We start from the raw sequence: 24,323 nt of genomic DNA, 5'->3' as shown, positions 1-24,323 counted from the left end.
GTCCCATTTTAAATTTTTATTTGAAGTTTGTGAGGGGGGAAATAGAATATGAGCCCACCAAAGTTAAGCAATCATTGATTTATTTAAGAATTTTTTATCCCACAATTCATGTGAAAACTCTGCCAGAGTGGCTAGGAAGTTTAAAATCACAATAAAGCAATGATCATCATAGCAGCAGAAGATTTAAAATAACCAGTTAAAATTCAATAGAATTTCATATTCGTGGCCAGTTTAGATGTTATGCAGAACTTCAGATAAAGCCAGGCTCTGTGCGAGGTTTTAGGGAGCATGCACCCCACCCCCATCCTTGCACAATTACCAACTTCCTATTTAGGTTAAAATAAGTGGAGATTGGTCATGTTGTCTGGACCGACTAATTGGTCATGTCATCCAAACTGAACCAGCTTATTCTATCCTACTTGATTCAGAGAACCCAAAGTCTGTACCCAAGAAGGGAGTAGCAGTATCAGTTCTGGACATTATATGGGTGACACTGAAGCAGAAAGCAGACTAAGCACTTTTGGTGTTCATAGATCTTGCCATGGTTGTTTTCTCAAACTTTCATGAACAGATTGGGGGTATGGCCACTGGGAAGCAGTGGTAACTTTAAACCTGCAGTTAGTTTAGGCTCTGGGCAGAGGAGAATTCTTATAGAAAACATTTCTTCTAAAGATACCTTTCATGTAGTGGTTTTTCTTGTCCATCGTTTAAAGAACGTTCAAAGTTTTCTGTGTACCAGGCAACCTTTATTACCTCTGCAGTAGAGGTTTAGTCAGTGGCAGCCAGTGAGGTGGTAAAACTATGCAAAACCACTGGTTGCTTCTGCATGGCCATCAAGGGCAATGGGGATTTCCTGCCTTTATCTTTAAGTGCTGGGAACAGGAGTGAACATGGGTTCATGGAAGCATTGTTGCTGACTGGGCAGTCATCGCTGCTGTCAGTAGACTGCATCCACATCAGGACAATTATCCAGTCAGCAATTAATTGTGCACTTACACAATGCTAACTGCAGCATCCTTCACTTCCACCGCCTCCTTTTGGTACCTAAAGCTAGAAGAGAGAATTCTTCCTCGTTGACTGCCAAATAGTGGGCAGTGGCAATTTTGTTGCCAAGCAGACAGAATTCTCTAGAATAACACAGTGCATACGAGCAGCCCTAACCAAGTTAAGGGCAGCTCTACCTGGATAGGGCTGCTTGTGTGTAGAATTTGGATCAAGGCCAATACCTGGGTGCAAGTGTGCCCTTTACCCCAGGTCTGGGGCCATATATATGCTTGGGCTGCATGCAGCCCAGGCATACACACAGTCAGGTGCCTAGAGTGCCTGAATCCCAGGGGAATCCCCGCAATGCACTGCACTCAGCACCCGGTGCATTGTGGGATTCCTGGAGGCCAGGAAAATGAGTCCCGGCCTCCAGAGATACATGCTGCACAGAGCAGCATGGATCATGTGCATACATGCCAGCACACCAAAAAGGACATCACCAATCATCTGGCGAGAAGGTAGGTTAATCCCTGTCTCTCCCCCACCACCCGTCCTTCCCGCCCCTGTTTTAGTTATGAGAACAACCTTAGTATCTGTGGAAGGGAGGAGAATGGGGGGAGGAATGATGGGAAGGTGGACAGACAGAAGAACAAAGCATTTCCCTTTGTAGCCTGCCCAGTACATGAGATATACCTAACAAATGAGAAATATATTACCAGTTGAATACCTTCCTAAAAGCTTAAATCAAGCCCCATTGGATTGGTTTTACTTTTATGGAAAATAAATAAATAGACTATGCATCTTACTCACATTGTTTCAATTCAAATAATAATTTTAAAACCTTCTTTCCTTAGAAAAAAGTATGGCTTGGGTTTCATTATTGTCTCTCCAGCTGACTTGCTCTCTTTCTTTTTCTGTCTCCTGTGCCCTGTCTTTCTTTCTTTTTTAATCGGTTAACTTAGTCCGACAACATTCCTGGTCATCCTTTTCTACAGAGCAGCCATCTCCCAGTTCTCCCACTTCTTCAGGTAAAGCATGCATCTCATTGCTCCATTTCTATTTAACTCTATCCTTTTCATTGTGATTTATGAGAATATTTTGGGGGGTTTAAATGATGTCCCACATATATACAGTTTTATCAAAACCTACAGGAAATTTTAATTTGATTCTGACCTAAAATGAATAATAGATGCTATTTTGTGAGTGACACCCACAGTTTCCCTTACTTTGGAACACAGAGTATTATTTGGATACTAAAGGTAAAGTGTGTCCTCGAGTCAGTGTCGATTCCTGGCGACTACAGAGGCCTGTGGTTTTTCTTTGGTAGAATACAGGAGGGTTTCACCATTGCCTCCTCCCGCGCAGTATGAGATGATGCCTTTCAGCATCTTCCTATATCACTGCTGCTCGATATAGGTGTTTCTCATAGTCTCGGAAACGTACCAGTGGGGATTCGAACCAGCAGCCTCTTGCTTGCTAGGCAAGTCATTCCCTGCTGTGCCATTAGGTGACTACTACTTACAGTTTATATTGTGTTTTTAAAGGGGACAAAGCATTTCACATACATTTGATTAATCAAGCTAATTCACAACTTTTTAAAATGGACCAGGATTGTTATCTCAATATTTTGGATAGGAAGTGAAGGTTTCTTGGCATGAAGTCAGTTTGTAGCTGAGTTGAGATTTGAAGCAGGGGTGACCTGGATAAAAGCATCAATGCCATTTTAAAAATCCCGCATTGAATTCTAATGCCCGCCTCCCAGCAACAATGCCATTCGTTTTTGTGAAGTGTTTTCTAGCATTCCCCCACTATCCGTATGGTTTAACTTGGAGGCTGTGTGCCACTCTTTCACAGTGCTGTGAATTAGCTTTGTCATTTCATTTTGCACTTCAAGGAACCTTGCCATTCTTATTTCCCTGCTTATGATAGGATAAGATAAAAATTTTTTAAAGACCCTTATAAAGTTTTGTAAGGGGATTTCCAGATGGCAAGTTATTCTAAAATAAACACAAATTTCTATGAGAGTTATTATGTAGGATCCAAATGATACCAAAAGACATAGCATTATTTCTTTGCTTATAACCTGTGAAAAATCCATCGAAAACCCATCCCTTTTCAATATGACTTTAAAAAAGAACAGCTTTTCAACAGATTTTTCATGGGTTGTCAGAAATAGCCAGCAGATGGCACTAAGAAATACTGTATCTTCCTTTAATATCATCTCGCTCCCACAGAATATATATCGTAGAAATTTGTCTTCATGTTAGAATAACTTGCCATCTGGAAATCTCCTAAAAAACTTCTTAGAAGATGAAATAAAAGTTCTGCTTCCCTTCTCTAGTGCTGGAATGTGCCCCTGTCTTTAAAAATACACAAACAAATCAACAACAGATTTGGCCCCCACACAATAAGGCTGTTCTCACTAGCAGCCTAAACTAGGCTATGGCAGCCCAGCCTGGGTTAGGCTGCTCATGTGCAGTGCTGGGATCCGTGTGGATCCCGGTGCTACCCACCCGCCTAACTCCACTTTTAAGCCCGGCCTTTAGCTGAGGTTTAGGGTGCAAGTGTGTGCTTAACCCTGGCGCTGAGATCATGTGTGTGCTTGGGCTTCTTGCAGTCCAAGTGCACACAGAGATGGGTGCCTAGAGTGCTCATCTCACGGGGGTATCCCCCAATGCACCATGCTCATAGCATGGTGCATGGTAGGATATCCGGAAGCTGGGACGCATCGTCCTGGTCTCCGGAGATCTGCCCTGCTTGGAGCAGTGTAGATAATTTGGGAGAGTCGCACTCTTAACAGAATTTTCTTTATCATCAGGGGAAAGGTAAGTTGGACTCTGCCTCCACTCACATGCCCTCCTGGTCTTGTCAATTGGCAGTGTCAATTGTCTCTCCTGCAGCAAGGCAGCCCCCCACACATGCACATCTAGATTCGGTGCTGGATGTAGTGTCCTTTTCATCTACCAAGAAAACCATGAAAAGAAACTTATATTGGATTATGTGACACTTCTAAGGTCATGGGGATAAGGTCTTATGCTCAAAAGCTTTTCTGCCTGCCATTTCCATTCTTCTCTATTTTTACAGAAATAGTTACAAATTTTAGTTATGATTTGGTTATGCATATCTTCTTATGGACTGCGCCTGATACAGATACAGTGTTGGGGTAAAAGGCAGAATTGCTATGAGATCTCAGTCTGTGTAGCATTGTATTTGCCAATAAGAATTAGCGAAGATGAGCCGTATAATGAAACCTTAAGGCAAGTAAGCAACAGAAGCTGTGTCCAGACTCCTGAACCTCCAATATTTATATATGTATGTTTGTGCATAACTCTTTCTAATAATGTGGTCTGGTAAGGTATCATCAGAACTGGTCCAATATATACCTAACAAAGCAGTTTAACCTTTATGTGTCTGTTTCTTTTTCACAGTGAAAAGGAACTCTCCATTTTTAGATGCAAACACAGGACCATTCATTAGGACCAACAGCTTTGCTGATGAACTTGACCTGGAGGGTGAGACATTGCTGACCCCAATAACGCACATCTCACAGTAAGTCACAGATTTGTGAATTAGGTTATCAAATTTAGTCAGTATATCCTAGAAGGAGCCAAAGTATAACTGTAGTACTGCCTCAATTATCTGTATAAAGTTACCTCTTCTAGAAGTTTGCATATAGTGTCTTGAAATCATTAAGGGGTATTGTGGAGGTATAAGAACAGCCATTCTGCTCATGGAGCAAATTTCATTTTAGCCAGTATCTAACAGTGGGTACCTGCACATTTTCAGTGAAATGTACTTTGTTGATTACTGAGCATTCAGATACTCTCTTTGTGTGCATGTAATGCTTAAGCTAGTTAAAAGCATGGTGTTCAGCTGGAATTGTTTTTTGTCAAGCAATAAGCATTAGGTTGTGCCTGCACTGCTGTGTAGAAAAGTCAAAGATATGAAAGAGTGTAAAACTGCTCCTTTCTGAGCAGCAACAATGTGGTATGGAGAAACCCTGCATTGTTGCTCATTGAAACAATACTGAGATTGCAGAGAAGGTGTTTGAACCTGTTGCAGAGCATGAGGGTCTGATGTGCATGAAACCTGCCTTCATGTGGACCTTCAGCTGAAGTTCCTGCTAAACTTCCCATTACACTTACAATGCTTGTTTGGAGAACTGATTATTTCTTACACTGCCTATATATGCTTCTCAACATTTCCTAATTCAGCTGTTAAAGCAATAGAAACAGAATATGTGATTTCAAATCCTAGCATGAAGAAAATCTTGTCATTACTGATAGTGATTATTTATTTTTCAAGGAATCTATTAAAATGTTTTTAATGCCCCTTTTAGCTGACTTTGACTTCCTTCCTTCCTTCCTTCCTTCCCCTTTTTGCTGGGATTGTGAAAACCAGTAGCATTCCAAATATAATAGGCTGCATTGGTTAAAAAAAACCCTTCATGCAATTATTCCAGTACCCAAAATATCTAGCCCATCCATGTAAACCAGTTAGCATGTAAAAGTCAGATCAAATGCAGCTTCAGTTCAGACTGTAAAAGTGATCCATGCTCTATAAGAGACACATCAGCATGAAGAATATTTTATAGCCCAGCTGCATAACACTGTAACTCTTGGTCAGAGAATGAAGGGCTTTGGAATCAGTAAGAATAATGTGCTGTTGAATCTTGGACTGCAGTGCTGCATATAAGTTAATATGCCCCAGGGGCCATGAAAATGAGCGAGTATGAAAGAAACCGATTCCATAACCACAAAGGCGTGAGTAAGAGCCGCTGTGTGAATTGCAGGCATGTGCTTGGCAAAAAATATCTGCAAACAGATTTCACCTGAGAGCATAAAATTACTTCTCTTTGACAGGCAATATAAATCACCTGGCAAAAATATTGGTTACCTACTGTACTATTAGGAAACTTGCCTGGTAAAAATCAGATTAAGGAATGTGTTTAAAATCTCTGTTTCCACTTAGTTTGGAAGAAAGGGGAAACTTTTGCAGTGAGTGCTTGTCTGTTTCATCACAAATACGTCAGGAGCGTCCCAGTGGAAAAGGAGTAGTAAGCTAGCAGCAGCCTTGTGAAAACAGCACTTGGTCAAGGATGTCTCTGGGGTCTCCCTAGCACAGTCATGAGCTGGTCACATTTATGAAGTATGCCCACATGTAGAAAAGTAAGCGAGGAAGTAGACTCATCACCAGATCCTGTACACTGTCACAGCAATGGTAAGGTCCCAAGTCTGGCTCAGTGTCATAGCTTGTGGTGCAGTAGGATTGATGTCAGAACTTGACCCCAGTCTCATTAGAGGCTAGAGGATTTTGTTCATGCTGCTGCAGCTCTTGTGTTTGTCCTCTGGCCGCAGTATGGTGCTATACTATGCTTCTGAGATATTCTTCCAGCTCACTTGTGTCCTTGAAGTGAAAAGGAACCTGGATCAGTGTGATGTGCTAGCAGTATGTTTTAGCAGGGAAATAGAATATAACTGTCTTTGCTTCAGGGCAGTACCACCAGTGTGCTTCTCCTACAATGTTGTTGGGGTCTTAACCGTACTTCGAATGACTTTGGATGACCTGATTCATGCAGAAGTTGTGGTCTTCCTTTGTCTGATCTCGCAAGGTGAGGGGGAGTACAGAGATGTAATATTATACAGAGATGTTCTTTGTGGCTGTGTAACATCAGCTCCACAGTATCAATGATACTGCAGCAGCAGCCTCAAGCAGATGGGAAGAAATATGAAGAGATGTGTTACTGTAGGGGGAAATTTGAATCAACCCCTTATTTAAAAGAGAAACCCAGTTTGATGAGAACAGAGTTCAAAGAGAAGATCTGGAGACAATTGATAAAGTATAAAACAAGTGAAGGTTTATTCTAAGAAGTAACAAACTTTGATAGAAAGCCTTCACCCTGTACTATCTACCTCATGGTGGAAGGAAGAAGGAACAGAGAGAGCAAAGAAGTCCTAAGAATATTTGTCCACCATTCAGAAGACTCGTGAAGCAAAGACACAGAAATAAGAAAACAAGAGGCAGTGCTATACTCTCTGCCTCCACTCCTAATATCCCTAGTGTTATTTGAGACATCAGGAGGTCAATAGCAGTTATTGGTGTTGAGTGTTGGTGCCTGTGGAAACACATCTCCAACATGTACCCCTTCTCATCCCCTCTCCAAAATTCTTAAGTCTCCAAGTTGAGGAAAGGAGATGTTCATTCTCCTCACCTGCTTCCTTGAACCTTATTAGAACTGCAACAGCAGAACTAGAATTTCAGTGCAGATGTGTGTTTGTCCAGTTTGTCCAAGTCCTCTTATGTGATCCTAATTATTTCTGTTGTCCAATGGTAATACTTACTATGATGATGTGATGGTTTTCAGTTACACCTGTTGGTTTGGTTCATCATATGGTGCTCGTGTGTCTGTTCTTCATGCAAATGACTATACTGCCAGTGTGGATGACACATGGTGCTAAGTGACTATTAACTAATTCCCTCCGGCCTGTGCCATATTTTGTGTTACAGAGAAAAAGATGCAAGGTGGATAAATATTTAGTCATTCTAGATAGTTTCCTACTTCCCAACTAAATTGTGCATGAGGATGTGTTTTGGGGCAGCACAGACAGCTGTAGACAGGAGAGTTGCCAAAAATCTCTTCTCCCTGTGTACACACAGAACCATTCCCTGTGTGCAGGTCTTACTTTGGATGTAGGCCAAACTATCCAAAGAAATGAAAATTTTGTGAGTGCTATAGTGTCACAGATTCTTGACAGCATCACTGTTGTGCCCTTGTATCTTCTGGCAACTTGATTATTGAAGGGAGGGGGAGGGCCCTCCCTTACCTCTTTAATTTGGAGTTGGCTCTGTTTTAAAGGTTCATGGTGTCCAGAGCAAACATTTGTATACTTATCTGCGTGGTGTACGGGAATCCATGTTTGCATTGACTAGATGGCTCATATTGTAAATGATTCCTGCTTTTATCTTCCTCCCTTATTTCCAAAGGTCCTTGTAAAGTCTAAGCAAATACAGCTTATTCACTTTCAAGTGATCAAATATAATGGCTGACCTGCTGTCACCAGAACTCTGTTTGCAGTGTAGCTAACAACATTTAAAATTTGATTTGCACACAGAGAACTTTATCATTAATTGCGAGGGAATTTGAACATCAACAACCAGAGCAAGCATACAAACATAATCTGAGAGCAGGAGGACAAAACCAACTATCTTCTCATGTGTGAGGTTCCTGAATGGCAGGATTGATACTGTCTTCTTTGGTGCCATTTTCAGAAGAATATTTAAAAAGAAATTAATTTCATGCTTTTGTTTATTTAACAGTGTTTATAACAGTGTTCTTTGTTGTAAGGCAGAGGAGCCCGTGGTGACTCCTATCAACCCTATGTGGGGCTCCCAAACTGATTTGTCCTGTGTGAAACTTTGACTGACTCTTCACAGTCTGCCTGGCACCATGTGGAGGTGGCTGTTTGTACTGCGCAGTGGTGCATATTGTTCACTGCCAGGGAGGTCCTTAAAGGGAAATGGAGCCGTTCTTGAGCCCCTGCACCATCCTGGGAGGTGTGCACAGAGTGCTGGGAACTCTAGCCCTTCCCAATGTTTTTCTCCTAGAGCTTTTAAGAGAGGGCTCGGTCTCTGTTAAACTCCACCCTCCCACCCTTCCCCTCTATTAAACTTCACCCTGAGAGAGGCACAATATTGTGTGGAGGACAGCACAGTGGGCAATGACTTTCACGTTGAAGGGTTTTTTTGGCCAAAGTAGTCCTGCTTTGCAAGCAGTGAAGATCACTAGTTTATAAGAGAATAATATATTCTAGTCACTGAAATCAAAATCATTTTCTGAAAGAATGCAATGACAAACTGACATAGCCCCGCCCCCCATATTCATAGGCATTTCATCTCTTTCCATATTTGTGACAAAATTAGAGAATAACAATTACATTTTTATACAACTGTGTATACTGATGTTGTACATCTTTTAAGTAGTAAAGATAGCTGTTTCCTTTGTGCTGTAGATTGATATCAGATGCCTTGTTTTCCATGAGTTGGTATACCTCTTGATGGATGTTAAGTAATTAAAGTAGACTCCAGCTGCTTTCTTATTCAGAAGCATAAGTCTCCTCTGATGCATGGACAATTAGCAGCTCCCTACGTACTGACTTTATCCCTGTTTGTTTTGGATGCCTGCAGAGTAAAAAATGCAAACACTGCAATTTGGGAGGGAAGATGAGAAGAGACAATAGTGTCCCATGTTTACTATTGTATAGAGGCATGATCCTAATATTACAGACAATACATTTTAACATTTTAGTAATGTCAAATTTTAGTGACATTACTGAAGTTGAGAAATTTGCTTTTATTAAATTATGAGAATAATAAGTATTGTATATTAAGTATATAGTATTTAATTTTTAAAAAATTACTTAGAGCACAATATTCAGAGCAGTAGTTTGCAGTAATAATAATATGAGCCAACCCCACTTTTTAAAAGGAAACTTGCTCCAGGAGGAGAGATTCTGGAGTTGAGAAGTGGCAGGAGGGAAGAGGTGCTTTGTCTTGTCCTGGTCTGTCATTTATCTATATCAAACCCCTCCTTCCTTCCACTGAGTTCAAAATGTATGTTTGCAAAAGGCAAACATGCATTTTGAACTTTATTATGTGGCAGGGGTGGTGGTACTGGGAGCACAGAGAAATCAGATGGGGGGAAAGGGGTTATCCCTACTTCTCTGTCCCAAATTCCACACGCTTCCTGAATCTTCTTTCTCTCTATCTCTTTTATTTTCAACATGCATTCGGTATTTTATATGCATTTGACCATAATGTATGGTTGGACCATGAAATTCATGCCTGAAGTCACCTTTGTCATTTGAGATCGAAATAATTTAAAACATTTCTGTCACATTTCAGCTTTTATTGAAAAATAAATCAAGTTTCTATAACCAGCTTTTATTGAAAAATAAAGTTTCTATAACCATGGTTCAAAAGAAAATATTAAAGATATGATCACCATGTTTTCCCCTAGTTTATATGTGTGTGTGTGTGTGTGTGTGTGTGTGTGTTTTGACTTAATGAACACTTTTCTTTGCCAGGGGTGTTATTGTGGCAACATTTCATACCCTTCCTTTTTAGTTTAGTTTAAAAATAAGCAGGGATTGTGGCCTTTGCTTAGTCATATAACATTTTTGGATTCTCTTGTAAAAGTCTCTAAAGACACGTTTACTTACCCAAGCTTTTTAACTAGACTTGTGGTGTTTAATTTTTTTTAAGGTTTCAATGCCCCCCCTTTTAGTTTGTTTTATGTTGCTGTAAACCACCCAGAGACAGCAGTTTGGGGCAGTGTATATAATTAATTAATAAAATAATAAATATTTTTGTTTTTTAATTGTAATTTTTTTTTAGGATCTGGACCATTGTATGGAGTGTTTTAGTGAGATATTGTGATTTCTTGACAGATATGTATTGGTAGTCCCAGCCCTTTTCACACATTTGTGCATACAGATTTCTTGCGCAAATGGGCTTCCCATTCATTTTAACAGTAGGAGTTGGCCCATGCACCAACTAGATTTGTGTGGTGGGTTGCTTGTGATTTGTGCAGTTTTGAAGATGCTCATTACAGTCCTCAATATAATGCTGTAACACTCAGTTTATGACGGAACTCAAATGAATAATTTGTTAGGATTGTATTGCTGCATTGCCTGACTATATTATGCAACCAAGATTGCTTATTCATCTCTGGTGATAAGCTTACAGTGCCTCTTTCTAGTTTCTAACACAGAATCCCTTACTGAATTTAGTGGGAAGGAGCAAATCACTGCAAGGAGCAATTGCACTCTTGGTCCAAAGGAGTTGGCCTCAATTGAAATAAATGGAGAACAGCTACTGAGGGGCAATAAAGTTTTAGTTATTTTAGCAGTTATGCTGAAACCATCTGCTTTTCATTTTAGAAATGTAAACCAATCCTGTCCATATCAGATTTTTGGCACTCATTTAAATAATATTATTGGAATGCTTTTTTCCCACACCCTTTGCCATAATGGAAATGGCTTTTAAAAATCGTCATTGTTTATCATTCTCATCTTTTAAAAATCTGAAGCATACTAGGACATTAGTCAATCCTCCATGCCAGTTTCTGGTGTGTTTTTCCCCCCTTGGGCTTTCTGAATTCCCTGGACATTTTCATAATCCTATCCTAATTTTACCTTTTGACTTTTTTTTCTTCTAGAACTATAGAGGCATAGTAAACCAGTTTTATTTTGAAATAGCTTAAACTAAAACTTTAAAAGTAGAATTCAGTGACCTTTTGGGCCATTTTTGAATTCTTTAGAGACTGTACATCACAGCTGGAAACAACTTGTGCTATTAAATTGTATACTGGCAAAAACCTAGGCTCCTGTCCAGAGAAGTGCAAGAGAGAAATCCACGTGTGCAGAAGGGTTTTTGTGGTCACTTTTGAACAGCAGTTGAACAGGAGACTGCTGTTTGGAAAAGAGCAACAAAAGCCTTGCCGTATAAAAACAATCTCAAGCATATCTGTAAAATGGCTTAGTCTTGGTGGATAGTGGTCTTTGTATTGTGTGTATTGTGCTTGTGTATGGTTCCAAAATTGTTTTAAGTATGCATTTCATAACACATCCTCTGTAATAAGGATTTGCATTGGATGAGCCAGCATTAGATCCCTTAGAGTTAAACTATAGGCCTGTTTCCAACCTTCTATAGTTGGGCAAGGTAATTGAGAGGGTGGTAGCCTCCCAGCTCCAGGCAGTCTTGGAAGAAACTGATTATCTAGATACATTTCAAACTGGTTTTTGGACGGGCTGTGGGGTAGAGACCGCATTGTTGAATGATTCCAAATGGGAAATTGACAGAGGAAGTGTGCCTCTGTTGGTTCTTTTGAATCTCTTAGAGGCTTTCGATACTAACGACCACAGTATTTTTCTGGAGTGTCTGAGGGGTTGGGAGTGGGAGGCACCTACCTCCAGTGTTCCCTCTAAGGTGTGCGCATGTGCGCACACTCACAATTTTTTTGATGACCACTCAGTTAATTTTAGATCCCACTCAGGAAGACTGCATTCTGAATTCATGTGCGCGCACACTGCCTTGATACTGCTGCCCAAAACAAAACTCATTCCGCACATAGCTGGGGGGAAAAAATAGAGGGAACACTGCCTGTTTCTCAGGCAGATTCCAGATGGTGTCGCTTGGAGACTATTCTTCAAAACATGAACTTTTATATGGCATTCCCCCAGGGCTCCATACTGTCTCCAATGCTTTTTAACATATAAATGAAACTACTGGGAGAGATCATCAGGATCTCTCTGTATGTAGTCCAGAAACTGCAGTTCGTATAGAATGTGGCAGCCAGATTGGTCTCTGGGTCATCTTGAAGAGACCATATTGCTCCTATACTAAAAGAACTACACTGGCTACTGATATGTTTCTGGGCAAAATTCAAGGTGCTGGTTATAACCTAAAAAGCCCTAAACAGCTTAGGCCCTGGATATTTAAGAGAACATCTTCTTCACCATGAGCCCCATTGTCCATTGAGATCACCTGGAGAGGTTTATCGGCAGTTGCCACCAGCTCGTCTGGTGGCTGCACAAGGACATGCCTCCTCTGTTGCCACTCCAAGACTCTGGAATTCACTCCCTGCTGAAATATGTTTTATGTTGCTGTAAACCATTCAGAGATGGAAATATGGGGCGGTGCACAAATATAATTAATTCATAAACAAACAAATAAATTTCAATTAAATTAAATTAAATTCAAAACCTCTCCAAGATGGTCTGCCAAACATCACTTTGCTGGGTAGAAGTACCATCTGAAAGCTAACACTGAGAAGGGGGTAAAAGACATTGGCTAGCATCCTGACTAAGGAAGCGACAGTGCACCAGGGGCATGTTTTTGATTATTTCCCCTTTCCTAGCCCCTCCGTGCCACTCAAGAAATGTTCCTGAGGGCTGTGCAGCCTCTTCTCCAGTTCATCAGTGCAGTTAGCCTGGGAGTGCTATTATTCTGATCCTCTTGCTGTACTGGCATTTCCTTAGTCAACATGTCAGCCTGTGTTTGGGAAATCTACAACATTATATCTGTGACAGAGCCTCCCAAATGCCCCTTTCCCTCTAGTAACTGCAAAAGCAGTGCCTTTGTGATTGCATGTACTCTATGTATTTGGGATCATTAATTACATTTAAATTACAGTATTAATGGTGCAGTGGTGGCTGGGCATTGCTTTCCACCTTGTTGTTTGAATGACTAGGAATGATTGTGGGCCCCTTGCTGACTTGGCCAGAGGGATGAGCTAGTTGAAAACTGAAGAGAAGGAGGCAGGGCTCTTAGGTAAGAGTGCTGAGGAGGTGGTGGATAAATGTAGGGCAATATCAGATGAGAAGGGATGTGGAATCCCTTAGTTGGGTATAATAACTGAGAATGTATTTGAAACATATATGTTCCACATGTAATGTATGTGATACTGTAGTGCAAATGCTTCTTTGATTACTAAAATTACTGGTCTGTTCCATCTCAAGTATATTTAATTTATTTGTTTGTTTGATTTATATATGATTGGTAACATTGTCTAGGTAGGCAGATAGATATAATCAACCAATTTAACATCAACTGTCAGAGGCGGCCCCAAATTAAAGTCCTTTGGGGCTTCTTGAAGATACTCAGATTTTAGAAAACCTTCGGGGAAGAGAATTCCACTCTTGTGAAGCAGCCATTAGCACCTCTAGCTGTCAGTGTCTGAACCTGCCTTGTAGATGGCTTAGTGACAAGGACATGCTCATTCAGTCTAGAACAGGGGCTCCCATCCTGTGATACTCCTGATGTTGCTAAACGACAAATTCCACCATCCCCAGCCTCAATAAAGTATAGAAGAGGATGATGGGAGTTATAGTTCAGCAACATCAGGGGTACCACTGGGTACTAGCAGATCATGAGGGGGCATAGGCTCTTGAGTAGGTAGGCTCAAGCTGTTAAGGTCTTTGATCGTAACTAAAGCTGTACTGAATGTTTCACTGCAGACATTTCAGAAGCTAAAGATATGCTTCTGAGAGAGCCAAAATGTTCCCTAAATTGTCTGCTCGCTTAGAGAATCTTAACACCTGCTTACAGCCCTTGTTCTCCAGAGGGAAAGCTCATCAGATCTTAAGCTGAACTTTTTGGATGTGGGCTATATTTATTTTATTACATTTCTGTACCGCCTAGTATAGAAATCTCTAGGCAGTGTACAGATTAAAACATAATATAAAACAAAACATTTAAAATTTATTAAAACAGATAAAAATCACAATAGATAAAAGCACACATTAAAATTTAAAAATTTCCATTAAAAGCCTGGCGAAACAGGTACGTCTTCAAGGTCCTACTAAAACAGAGAAGGAGGTGCTCTTATTTCAGCAGGGAGCATGTTCCAAAATCCTGGGGCAGCCACAGAGAAGGCCCAGTCCTGAGTTGCCACCAAACGAGTTGGCGGCAACTAAAACTGGACCTCTCCAGATGATCTTAATATGTGACAGGGTTCACGATGGAGAAGGCACTCTCTTAAGTACCATAACTCTTAAGCAGATATGCAATTAAGGTAGAAATCGTTATTGAGTAGAATGATCATACATTTATGAAGCTTAGATTTTTCTGTCTAGGTAGATTTTTTCAGCTATGTGAAAACAGATTGATTAGTGAAGCTGGTTAATTCTGACCTGCTCATGAGAAACCTCGCTGCATAGTACAGCTGTTTATATGTAATTTTTTCCTGCAAAATCTCACAGGGCACATCTGAATTATATCAAGGGTTTCAAAGAACTTGCAAAGTACCTTTTGAAGCCACTATTCTTTGGACTTGACTTAACACAAGGGGGCAGTCATGCCATGTAAAAAACTTTGGCTCACATATTTAAGTAGAAAAGAGAAATGAATTAATAGGAACTTTGATGATGAGATATTTGTCAAACTACATTCATAAGAGCAGCTAAGCCACCCAAAGTGATGCAAGTCCTATTTAGTTCAATGGAAGGGAAATAAGCACATGATTTAATTTTCTAATGAAAAGAAAGGAGCTTAAAAGTGTGTACCTTCTCCTTGATCATGCCTGGATTCTGTAAATATGGAAAACTCAAGCAGAGAATGGTTCAAATGCTTCAGTGCTGAAGAATATTCACATGTTTGGAAAAAAGCTAGATGTTTTCTCCCATGGGAAAATAAGATGGTAGTAGTTTTCATAGGTCAAAATAATAAATATGTATAATTGTGATTTTTCTGGTCTGTGGCTGCAATCAAGATTACTGTTACTACTAAATATGTTTAAAAACCTGATAAATTGGTGGAGAAAAATAGTTGGGTAGCTGCAAATCTGAATACAAAATGTTTTAGCTGGAAAAACCAAGGGGTATAAAGAATGCTGATTTTGTGAGTAGCTTTTGATCAGTTTGACCAATACATTTCTCTCTGTTTTGGATAAGATGTATGATTACATTAGGAAAGCCTGACTTCTGTTTCCTTCATCAGTATGGCAGTGCTGTATTTTTTCTTGCTCAGACAAGGCCAATCAGGTAGTGCCCAGCATGAAACTTGTGGAATGTATGGAAGAAGAGAATTCTAAAATTGGTATGTAAGCCCCCAAGTATTATGTCCAGGGGGTTAGCAATCATATTTTACTCCTCCTTTGCTCTAGCTTGAAGGCTTTTCTAAGTCTGGTATGAAGCTTTGTTACAACTTACAGTGTGTGTGTGTGTGTGTGTGTGTGTGTGTGTGTGTGTGTGTGTACATGAGCCAATCAATGTGTTCCAAAGCTGAACTCCTAAACCAGTTTATTTTTTTACAAACAGATTGTAATATGCCTTGTTTGCGGAAATAATGGCTTGCCAGACTGTGTACAGGGACACCTTTTAGGGAAAGCATCCTCCTCCTTATGTAGTTGTTAGGGATGTGCAAGTTGATTTGCAAGGCAGTGGGATACTACTCAGTTTATGTTCTAGGATTTCCCCCCCCCCAAGTGTTTAGACTCTTTGGTGTCTAATAACCTTTCCTCATAATGAATTCTTATGAGGATTCATTACACACCAAAGAGTCTAAACACCTCAAAAATTCCTAAAATATAAACTGAGTACCCAGTGGCTTGCGGGTTGGGGGATAGTTGGCACATAGGATGATACTAATTCCCCTCCACCACCCGCAAATCAGTGGGGTCAAAATGAGCAGAAGAAATGAAGGTGTGTAATGAAGACACCAAAGAATCTAAACACTTCAAAAATTCCTAAAAAATAAACTGAGTTCCCCAGTGTGTGTGTGTGTGTGGCGGGGGTGTAGTTGGCACATGGCAGTTGACAGTTGGCACTGTCCAATGGCAGTCAGAATGAACAGAAGAAATGAAGGTGTATAATGAATCCTTATAGGGATTGATTATGAGGAAAAGTTATTAGAAACCAAAAAATCTAAACACTTCAATATATTTTTTTAAAAAATAGACTGAGTACCCCACTGCCTTGCAGGTGGGCGGGCGGGGGGTGTAGTTGGCACATGGCAGTTGACAATTGGCACTGTCCAATGATAGTCAAAATGAAAAAAGGAAATGAAGGTGTACAATGAATCCTCATAGGGTTCACTGTTTGCTCTAAGGTATGAGCACAAGCATGAGCTCACAAGTTTTCTGATGTCTGCTCAGTTAATTTTAGATCCCGCTCAGGTTGAGTTAGGAAGGCCTCACTCTGAATGGGGCCTTGATACTTAGAGGGACCACTGATAGGGATTCATTATGATGACAGGTTATTATATACCAAAGAATCCAAAACTTAAAAATAGTGACCGTACATTTTGCTCCATAACTCCATTTCTACAAGGGCTAGAGCTTAGCTTTTTTAAAAAAACGAAAGCTGGGGGTTCATGTTAGGGTTAGGATAGGGCAACTTCAAATCCTCATTATTTCCTATGAAATATACAGAAATATAGAAATAATTAAAAACAAAAAAAAATCATTAAAAATCAACCAAGTGCCCCAGTGCCTTGAAACTTGGGTGGTAGATGGCTCCCATGGCGACCTACTCATTACCCAAATTTGGTGTCCCTAGGGCTTATTGGGATGTGCATGGACTATTTTTTGCAGGTTGGTCAAAATTCAGAAGGCTTCTAAAGGGCAGTCGGGGGCTGGGGTGGTGAGAAAAATAAGTGATAAGATGCTTACTGGCACCAGCCATGGTACCACTCCTCAAAGCTGCCTGGGCCCAGTGCAGAGCGGCAGTGTTACTCCCAGCAGCCTGCGCACAGCGGCATGTTTCTGGTAGTGACCCGCCCTCAGTGCATTTGTGGAGCTGCATTGCTGCTAGAGGCTCCTCACTGGGCCTAGGCAGCTTTGAGGAGCAGTACCACGGCCACTGCTGACACTGGTAAGCACTTTTAAAGATGCCTCGGCTTTCACCACCCCACCCTCAGCCACCCTTTAGAACCCCTTTGTGAAGGATTCCCCTTTGCTTGAATCCCCTCACCAGGGCACTTTCCAGACTAGCTGCTCAAAAGCGGCAAAATGCTCTGTTCGGGCAAATAACTTTCAGCACGTAAAATCTGAAGGGGGAGCAGTATCGCAAAAACTAACAACCCGAAAAAACAACACATTTTTAATGCTGGATAAATGATGTTGTAGCACTAAGTCGCAGCAATTAAATTTGAAACAAGGCATCTGACATATGAACAGTACCCTGGCGCTTTCATCGTGGAAGCACACTTCAGGGATGTGTTGGGACTCCATTGCAGGGTCTAGTCTGGAAAGCGCCCAGATTCCCTTTTACAAGTCACTTTACATAGCCCTTTGAAGCAGCACCAGTGCTCGAACCTGCACGGACTACACGTATAGCAATCCACCGTGTCCGTTATACACAAGGAAGATCCTTTAGGTGTGAGTATTAAAGCTTAACAAAGTGGCATGCTGTCTTTTATTAAAAGTCAGCAACAGAATCTCAAAGCTTTCCTACTGTTGAGACATGCCGTATGGTAAGGACATGTCATCCTGCTGCTTCCAAAGTTAGTAGCACCATAGGGACAACAAACAATTAAAATGCACAATGCTTTCTAAAATGCAAGATTTTTTTTAAGAATTCCTGTATTGCCCATTTAAACTAGTTCATTTTAAAAACAGCGCTATGGAAAATACATGAATCTTGTGAGAGCCCATTTCCAGAGCCCACTGATCTCTCCTTACTTCTCCTGCTGGTCTTCTTGAGAGAAGAAGATTTCCCCCTTCTTCTCTTACCCAACTTACTGAGTACTGTGGACGCAGACTTCCTGCTCACAGACTAAAGCTCTTGAGTTTCATTCTTGAGCTCTTCCCCAGACATGCCCCCAGTTCATAGCAAGGGCCAGCAGTGCCTACTTTGTATATTCCTCCCTTTGCTATGCCTAAAAGGGGATCTTTGTTGCTTCTGTTATGTAATACCTAGCCACACCCCCCCTCCTTGCCATATAGGGCTGTACTGCAGTCTGAGAATGACCTCCTGAAGCTCAGCCTCTGAATGAGGCATCCAGCTTAACCCTGCTCAGTCATTATGGAATCTGGGGGCGCTGTACTCTCATAGTGCATCCTCAAGAATGTGCCCACAAGCCTAACTCACTCACTGTCATGGTTTGAACCCCCGCCTTCTGCTCTTCACTTTTACTTTTGTCTGCAGAGACTTTAGTCAGGATGTCAACCAGTCTGACACTACCTAACTTCCTCTTTTTTGCATTGAATGGCCTGCCTGCCCGCCCCGCCATCCTGTGCCCTTTTTATGGTTAGAGCACCAACCTATTCATTTTTTCTCCTTCTTAAGGAAGGCCTGTATATGTGTGCTCATAATGGTGCACATCCTACTGCTTTTACAAATAAACAAATAAACCTGATGAGGCCAGGGTGAAATTGACAAGTCTTTTCCCTGTCTTGTCAGTTTTCCAGAGAGGGTCATGGACCGATGCCCACAGTCATGGAAAAGGAGAAGGAATTTGGATAAGGGATCATTTGTAAATGATGACACATTTATTGATGATGAAAGACTACTTTGGGACAGAGGGTAGAGGTGAAAATATTTAAAAAGCTATTTTCAAAATGTTACAACTCTATGGGGAAAAGGGATGGAGGACTAAAATATACCTCAAGTAGAAGACACTTGTAAGGAGGTAACATAAGAAGATGTAGGAAGTTTGAAATGTGAATGTAAATCCACCTTCTTCCATAGCCATTGATCCATTTAAAAAACTGATACAAATGCATTTAAAACAGCATTTCTGTCTTTCACACATATGTATTTCGTAAGGGGCACAAGTGACATTACATCATCTGTGTGGCTTAATATATGTTCAGAAAACATTTGAAACCTGTACAACCTTGACTTAGACAGTGCTAAACCTAGGAAATAAAAGTGTAATTCAGAATTATAAGGACATTAATTAGGTGCCTCGCCATTCTTTAGATGACAAATTAATTCTGTTAGCTAAAAGCATGTTTGCATATGGTTATATAACTATTTTATAATCAGTTCTGTTTTTCAGTATCTGTCTATCTTCATGTATTAAGGGACCCAATTCTAAGCACTAGGACTGTATCTTTTGATAAGCTTTTACTTTAAATGCTGGACATGTGCTCATTTATAATCCTCACTGGACAATGCATTTGTTCTCCTAGACAGTTGAATAAGGAAGGGGAATCACTTTGAAAAACGTGTTCCTGTCATCTTTATCTGTGTGCCTTTCTCTGCATGTGTGCAGAACAGAATCCCTCAGGATACCTTGAACTATAGTTTCCAGAAAAAAGTGGATACCTGACTAGACTAGCTTTGCTTGAATTGCCTCACAATTGCTGTCCTTTCAAATAACCAGTGGGACATTTTTCAGACTATTTAAAAAACTGTTGGATTGTGGAACACAGAGGTTTGCTGCCTTTCTTCTACCTTTTAAAAGAATAAAACAGTTACTATAAAGCGGCTTTCTTTTCAGTTTGAAAACATATAATTGATAAAAGATAAGAAGGCACAAAGTGCATTTAAAGGGAGAACTAGCTATCATGTGACAACTTATTACAGTTTTCTCAACTGCAGACAAATAGTGGTATCAATAACAGTTAAAACTTAATCTATGTAGTCATGAGCTACTGCAAATAAATGTAGTAGTTCTAGACAAGGAGATTTAGCATTGTGCTTTTAACTTTTAAAGTTTATTTTAAAAGCTAGCAAAAATGACAGTGCTTTAAAAAGTTCTTTTTTTAAAAATCCTAAAAGCATATAACTTGGCTGTTGGTTACATAAGCAGTTTTCTGTAGAAATTCATTAAAATGTCTGATTGAACATAGCATGTCTGACCTTTGAGTGTTCATGCTGTGCTTTCACCTGCAGGCTACCTTCTTATCTTTAATTTACACAGTAGATGCTCATTACAGAGGTGGAGTCAGCTGTGATCCTCATCCACATTTCTTCAGTATGAAATAATTTGCAACTTCATATCTATGGGCTTTGATTTAAAAGGAAAAATACAAATGCAGAACCTCTGTGCACGGACTGCATCTAGCCTACTATCCAGGTGGTTCCAAAGGCTGCCCTACTGCTTTCCATTTTTGTGCACAGCTAGTTGTGGCAGTCATTTAAAACTGATGTGAATATATTTGTCCCATCATGGTCAATGTATTTTGATATGGATATCAGTTATGGATGATTTTGTAACTTGGCTTGATTTTTTGTTATTGACATTTACCAGATTCTCATAGGTGGTCTCTTGAAGATTTCCTGATATTTAGCAGTTGGCTGTATAGAGGTGAAAAACAGACACTCACGGGTAATATTATATATTGCATTGTTTTCATTCCTCATATGATACCTTGGGACCATTGTTGGCATGGGACTTCTATAATATAATTTCTTGTTTTTGCCATGTTATGGGAGTGCAGTTGAGCAGACAGACACTTGGCTACTTTAAACTTCCAGAATAATAAATTGCAAGGGAATAGCCTTAGTACTGGCAAGTCTTATTGATAGTCTTGCCAAACGCAGTTTTTCAAAATATTATAGCCTGAAATTAGGATTCTGGTGAATTGAAGGGAGAATGCATACGGGGGGGGGAAAAGCAAAACATGCCACATACCTTTGGAAATAAATTCCCAAAAATACACTGGTCATGATTTAATAAACAACATTGTCATGAATCTGATTTGGGCAGGTTAATTGTAAGCCTACTGAATTGGGGTCAGAATTCATATGTAGAAAACAGCTGGGATTGCAGCTGGGATCTGACTCCCACATCTTCTGCTTTAATAATAAACTAGAGTGCGCTTTCTACCTAAGGACTAATTTGAATAGTTGTGTTGTCTTCTTTGGCATCACCTGGAGGGAGCTGAGCTGGACAGAGAGCAATTTCCCTTCCAGTGTCTGTGCTTCCTGTACATAGATACTGTATGAGAAAGCATATAAATTAATGACTTCGAAATGGAAATGGAAACGGGGAGACAACAAAAGACAACAAAAAGAATGTGGGTGCATGCGCACACATGGCACAATCCGTAGGAAATTCTCCTGCAAAAGTCCCACTTGAGAGCATTACTATGCTCTTGGGCAGTTCTCATTCATTCTGCTGAGATGTCCACAGGAGACGCTCCTGCTAAATTGTGCCTATATTCTGTGCTAATTTGTTGTAGTAAGCTCTGCTCTTTTTCCAGTACATTTGCTAAACTCTGTTTTTAAGCTGATTTATTCTTCATAATTGCTGCTGTGCTTTTGGCAGTTCAACTTTCCTTTGCACACAGAATAAATAAAGCTGATTCTGTTCTTCACCTAATCTTTGGCTTTTCATTTTGGAATTAGTAGGTATCTTAGGGGCAACATATGAAAGCTTTTCTCCCATGCTCTTACTCCTCTTCACAGCCAGCTCTGACTAGTGATCTGTGTCTTGTTAAATGGTTCCAGTACATAAGGCATATTTTCTATTGTCATAAATACACGATTATTAAATTAACTAGACCACTTGTTCCAGTGTATGTACAAAGTTCTTGATAGGGTAATATATAGAGGTAAAACATGGATAGATCTTTAAGCAAAGGAACTGCTGTTGAAAATCAAAGTATGTGGGCTTATGAATTTCAGTCTACAGTGGAGTGTGTATAGCCTGTTCCTACCAATATTATTGCGGTTTGGTCTGCATTATATTGCTATATCTGTTATCTGAGTGCATGCAGATTCATGTTCAAACCTAGAAAAGCAGATCCTATTTCAACTGGTGTTTGAGCAGCAGTTAAAAGAAGGCGCGTGTAAAATGCCTGGCAGCAGGTTTTCAGAACTGAATTATAGTAGCTGTCTTCAGTGAGTCCCAAGCAGCATATGTGCATATAAGTCATTTAGAATCATATATATATTAAAACAAGACCAGAGCAGAAAATTATATAAATAGAAAACCCCAGAAAACTTCCGCATGATTTAAAGAGATTTGTGACATGATTGTATGCGTATTTTACTCAGATGCACATCACACTTTGCTCACTGGGATTTATTTCCTGCTAAATGTGCTTATGGATTGCAGCTCCAGAGTACATACTTAAAAATGAGACACACTGAAACCAGAGACATTAGAGCTGTTTTCACAACCAGAGCTAACTGAGTATGAGAGGGTTATTCCAGGTAGCTCTAGTCGTCTGGGGCACCAGGAGCCTTCCTAATGCAGAAGTTCTGTCCCTGGGTAGCCCAGATCAGCTACCCAGGTTAAAAGTGAGGCAGGAAGAGAACAAACTGCTTCCTCCCTCCTCCTCTAGTCATCTGTGCTGCTTTTCCTTGCAAAGCTACTCCCAGGTAGCTGGCAGCCACTTAATTAGAGAGTTGGGGGGAAGATGGGCAAGGCAGAGTGAAGTTGCTTCAATGCTGAAGGCAGCCACACTGCTGCTCGCACCATACATTAAGGGATCCTGGAGGACCCAGCGCGGGTCCCTTCCCTCCATCAGCTGAGAGAAGGCTCATGTCATATGGGAAGCTTAGAGCCTGCCTTCCCTTTTGCCGTGAAGTCAATTAGCAGGTTCCTTGCAAGTGGATGCTTCTGATGTGATGTGAAGCTGCCAACTACTGGTACCTGTGCCAGGTTACTGAGATGTTACCATTTTCTCCACCCAACTTCAAATCTAGGTTACAAATCTTGGGTAGGGATGTGCATGAATTAGTTTGTGTGGGCTACTGGAGGGTGTGCCACCACAGCAGGAAGCTGCATGGAGCAGTGGAGGATCAGGTAAGAACCAGCTCTCCTCACTTTTAAAGGTGCCGAATCTGTGCTTCACATCTGTACATGAATCTCGATTCGTGCACATCCGTAATCTTGGGCTGAAATTGGAAAGGTGGTGTGGGAACCAGTGGCTGGCTGGTTGACACCACACACACACCAGAAGCATGTTCTCTCTCTTTCTGAACCTCTGGTTCCCAGCTTATTGGTGGTGATTATGCAAACCTGCCCTCTGTCTCAAAACTCCCCTTGTCTCTTAACAGGACATTAGTATATTGAACAAAGCCTCAACTGAGCTGAATTAAATTTCTTTTACCTTTCACAAGCACACATTGGGAAGCTGTGATTGGCTATGACCTTTAAACAGCACGAATACTACCCTAATCCCTTTGCTCACAATGGGTGAGAAAGGTCTTGAGGGAAAGCAAGGAGGAAGGCTGCTAGTACTTCTCTCTGTGCAGTTGATCCCTCTTCTCTTTCTGGGCGGGCGAATCACCCGCCCACATGATTGCCGGTAGCTGCCAGCATCGTGGAGGGTGGGGGGATAGGAAGTGGTGCCTCTCCCCCCAAAAGTGCCCTAATGCACCGTGCAAGTGCGTGGTGCATTGTGGGGACCCCCCCCACTGACGCTGGCAGCTTGCCTCCTGCTGCTTCACATGAGGAACCTCCATGTGTACAAAAACAATTAAAAACACGCCTTTTAAAAGAGGCTTTTAAAGTGTTTTATCTACTGCTTAGATCTGGTAGGGGGTTTTTTAGTTCTCAGTTATTAATTTTCTATTAATAGCTTTTAATTTAAACCTTTTTAAATTAGCAGTTTTAAATGTGGTTTCCCCTGCTCTTTTAACTTGCTTTATTCATCTTTTACTTTACATTGTATTTGTTTTATTGATGTTGTGAGCCGCCCCGAGCAGTAGTGTACTGGAGGAGTAGGGTATAAATATTATAAATAAATAAATAAAATTGAAACACACTCTTGTGCAGTCTTTATATAGCCTACACTTGTTGTATGTTCCCCTCCTGCATTAGAATGTTTTCCATGTAAGAATTTTTTCTGATCCCAGAATGATCCTCTTTTTAAGAACCTGAATTAATATGTGCTATGCTTTGTGTTGTCCCCTTATAATTATAAATGTGCCTAGACT

The 24,323-nt window shown here is 40.6% G+C and overlaps 1 protein-coding gene and 1 long non-coding RNA gene across 10 annotated transcripts in view; one reads left to right on the top strand and one right to left on the bottom strand.

Annotated features, from left to right (window-relative positions):
• KCNQ1 (potassium voltage-gated channel subfamily Q member 1) overlaps positions 1-24,323 on the top strand; it is a 498,864-nt gene that overhangs the window by 156,311 nt on the left and 318,230 nt on the right. For 8 of the 9 annotated variants that reach the window (XM_053280886.1, XM_053280881.1, XM_053280942.1 and 5 more), the window contains 2 exons: positions 1,947-2,012; positions 4,413-4,533. In XM_053280886.1, the coding sequence (XP_053136861.1) occupies positions 1,947-2,012; positions 4,413-4,533 (187 nt within the window). The remainder of the gene's footprint in view (positions 1-1,946; positions 2,013-4,412; positions 4,534-24,323) is intronic. The other variant, XM_053280897.1, reaches the window with a different exon arrangement.
• LOC128338486 (uncharacterized) overlaps positions 8,796-24,323 on the bottom strand; it is a 52,445-nt gene continuing 36,917 nt past the window's right edge. Inside the window, exon 2 of the long non-coding RNA XR_008312640.1 lies at positions 8,796-9,162. This is a non-coding gene — a long non-coding RNA (uncharacterized LOC128338486). The remainder of the gene's footprint in view (positions 9,163-24,323) is intronic.

This window comes from Hemicordylus capensis, chromosome 1 (assembly GCF_027244095.1).
Source record: "Hemicordylus capensis ecotype Gifberg chromosome 1, rHemCap1.1.pri, whole genome shotgun sequence".
Taxonomy (NCBI): Eukaryota; Metazoa; Chordata; class Lepidosauria; order Squamata; family Cordylidae; genus Hemicordylus; species Hemicordylus capensis.
The sequence above is the reverse complement of the archived record's forward strand: the minus strand, read 5'-3'. Positions and strand labels throughout refer to the sequence as shown.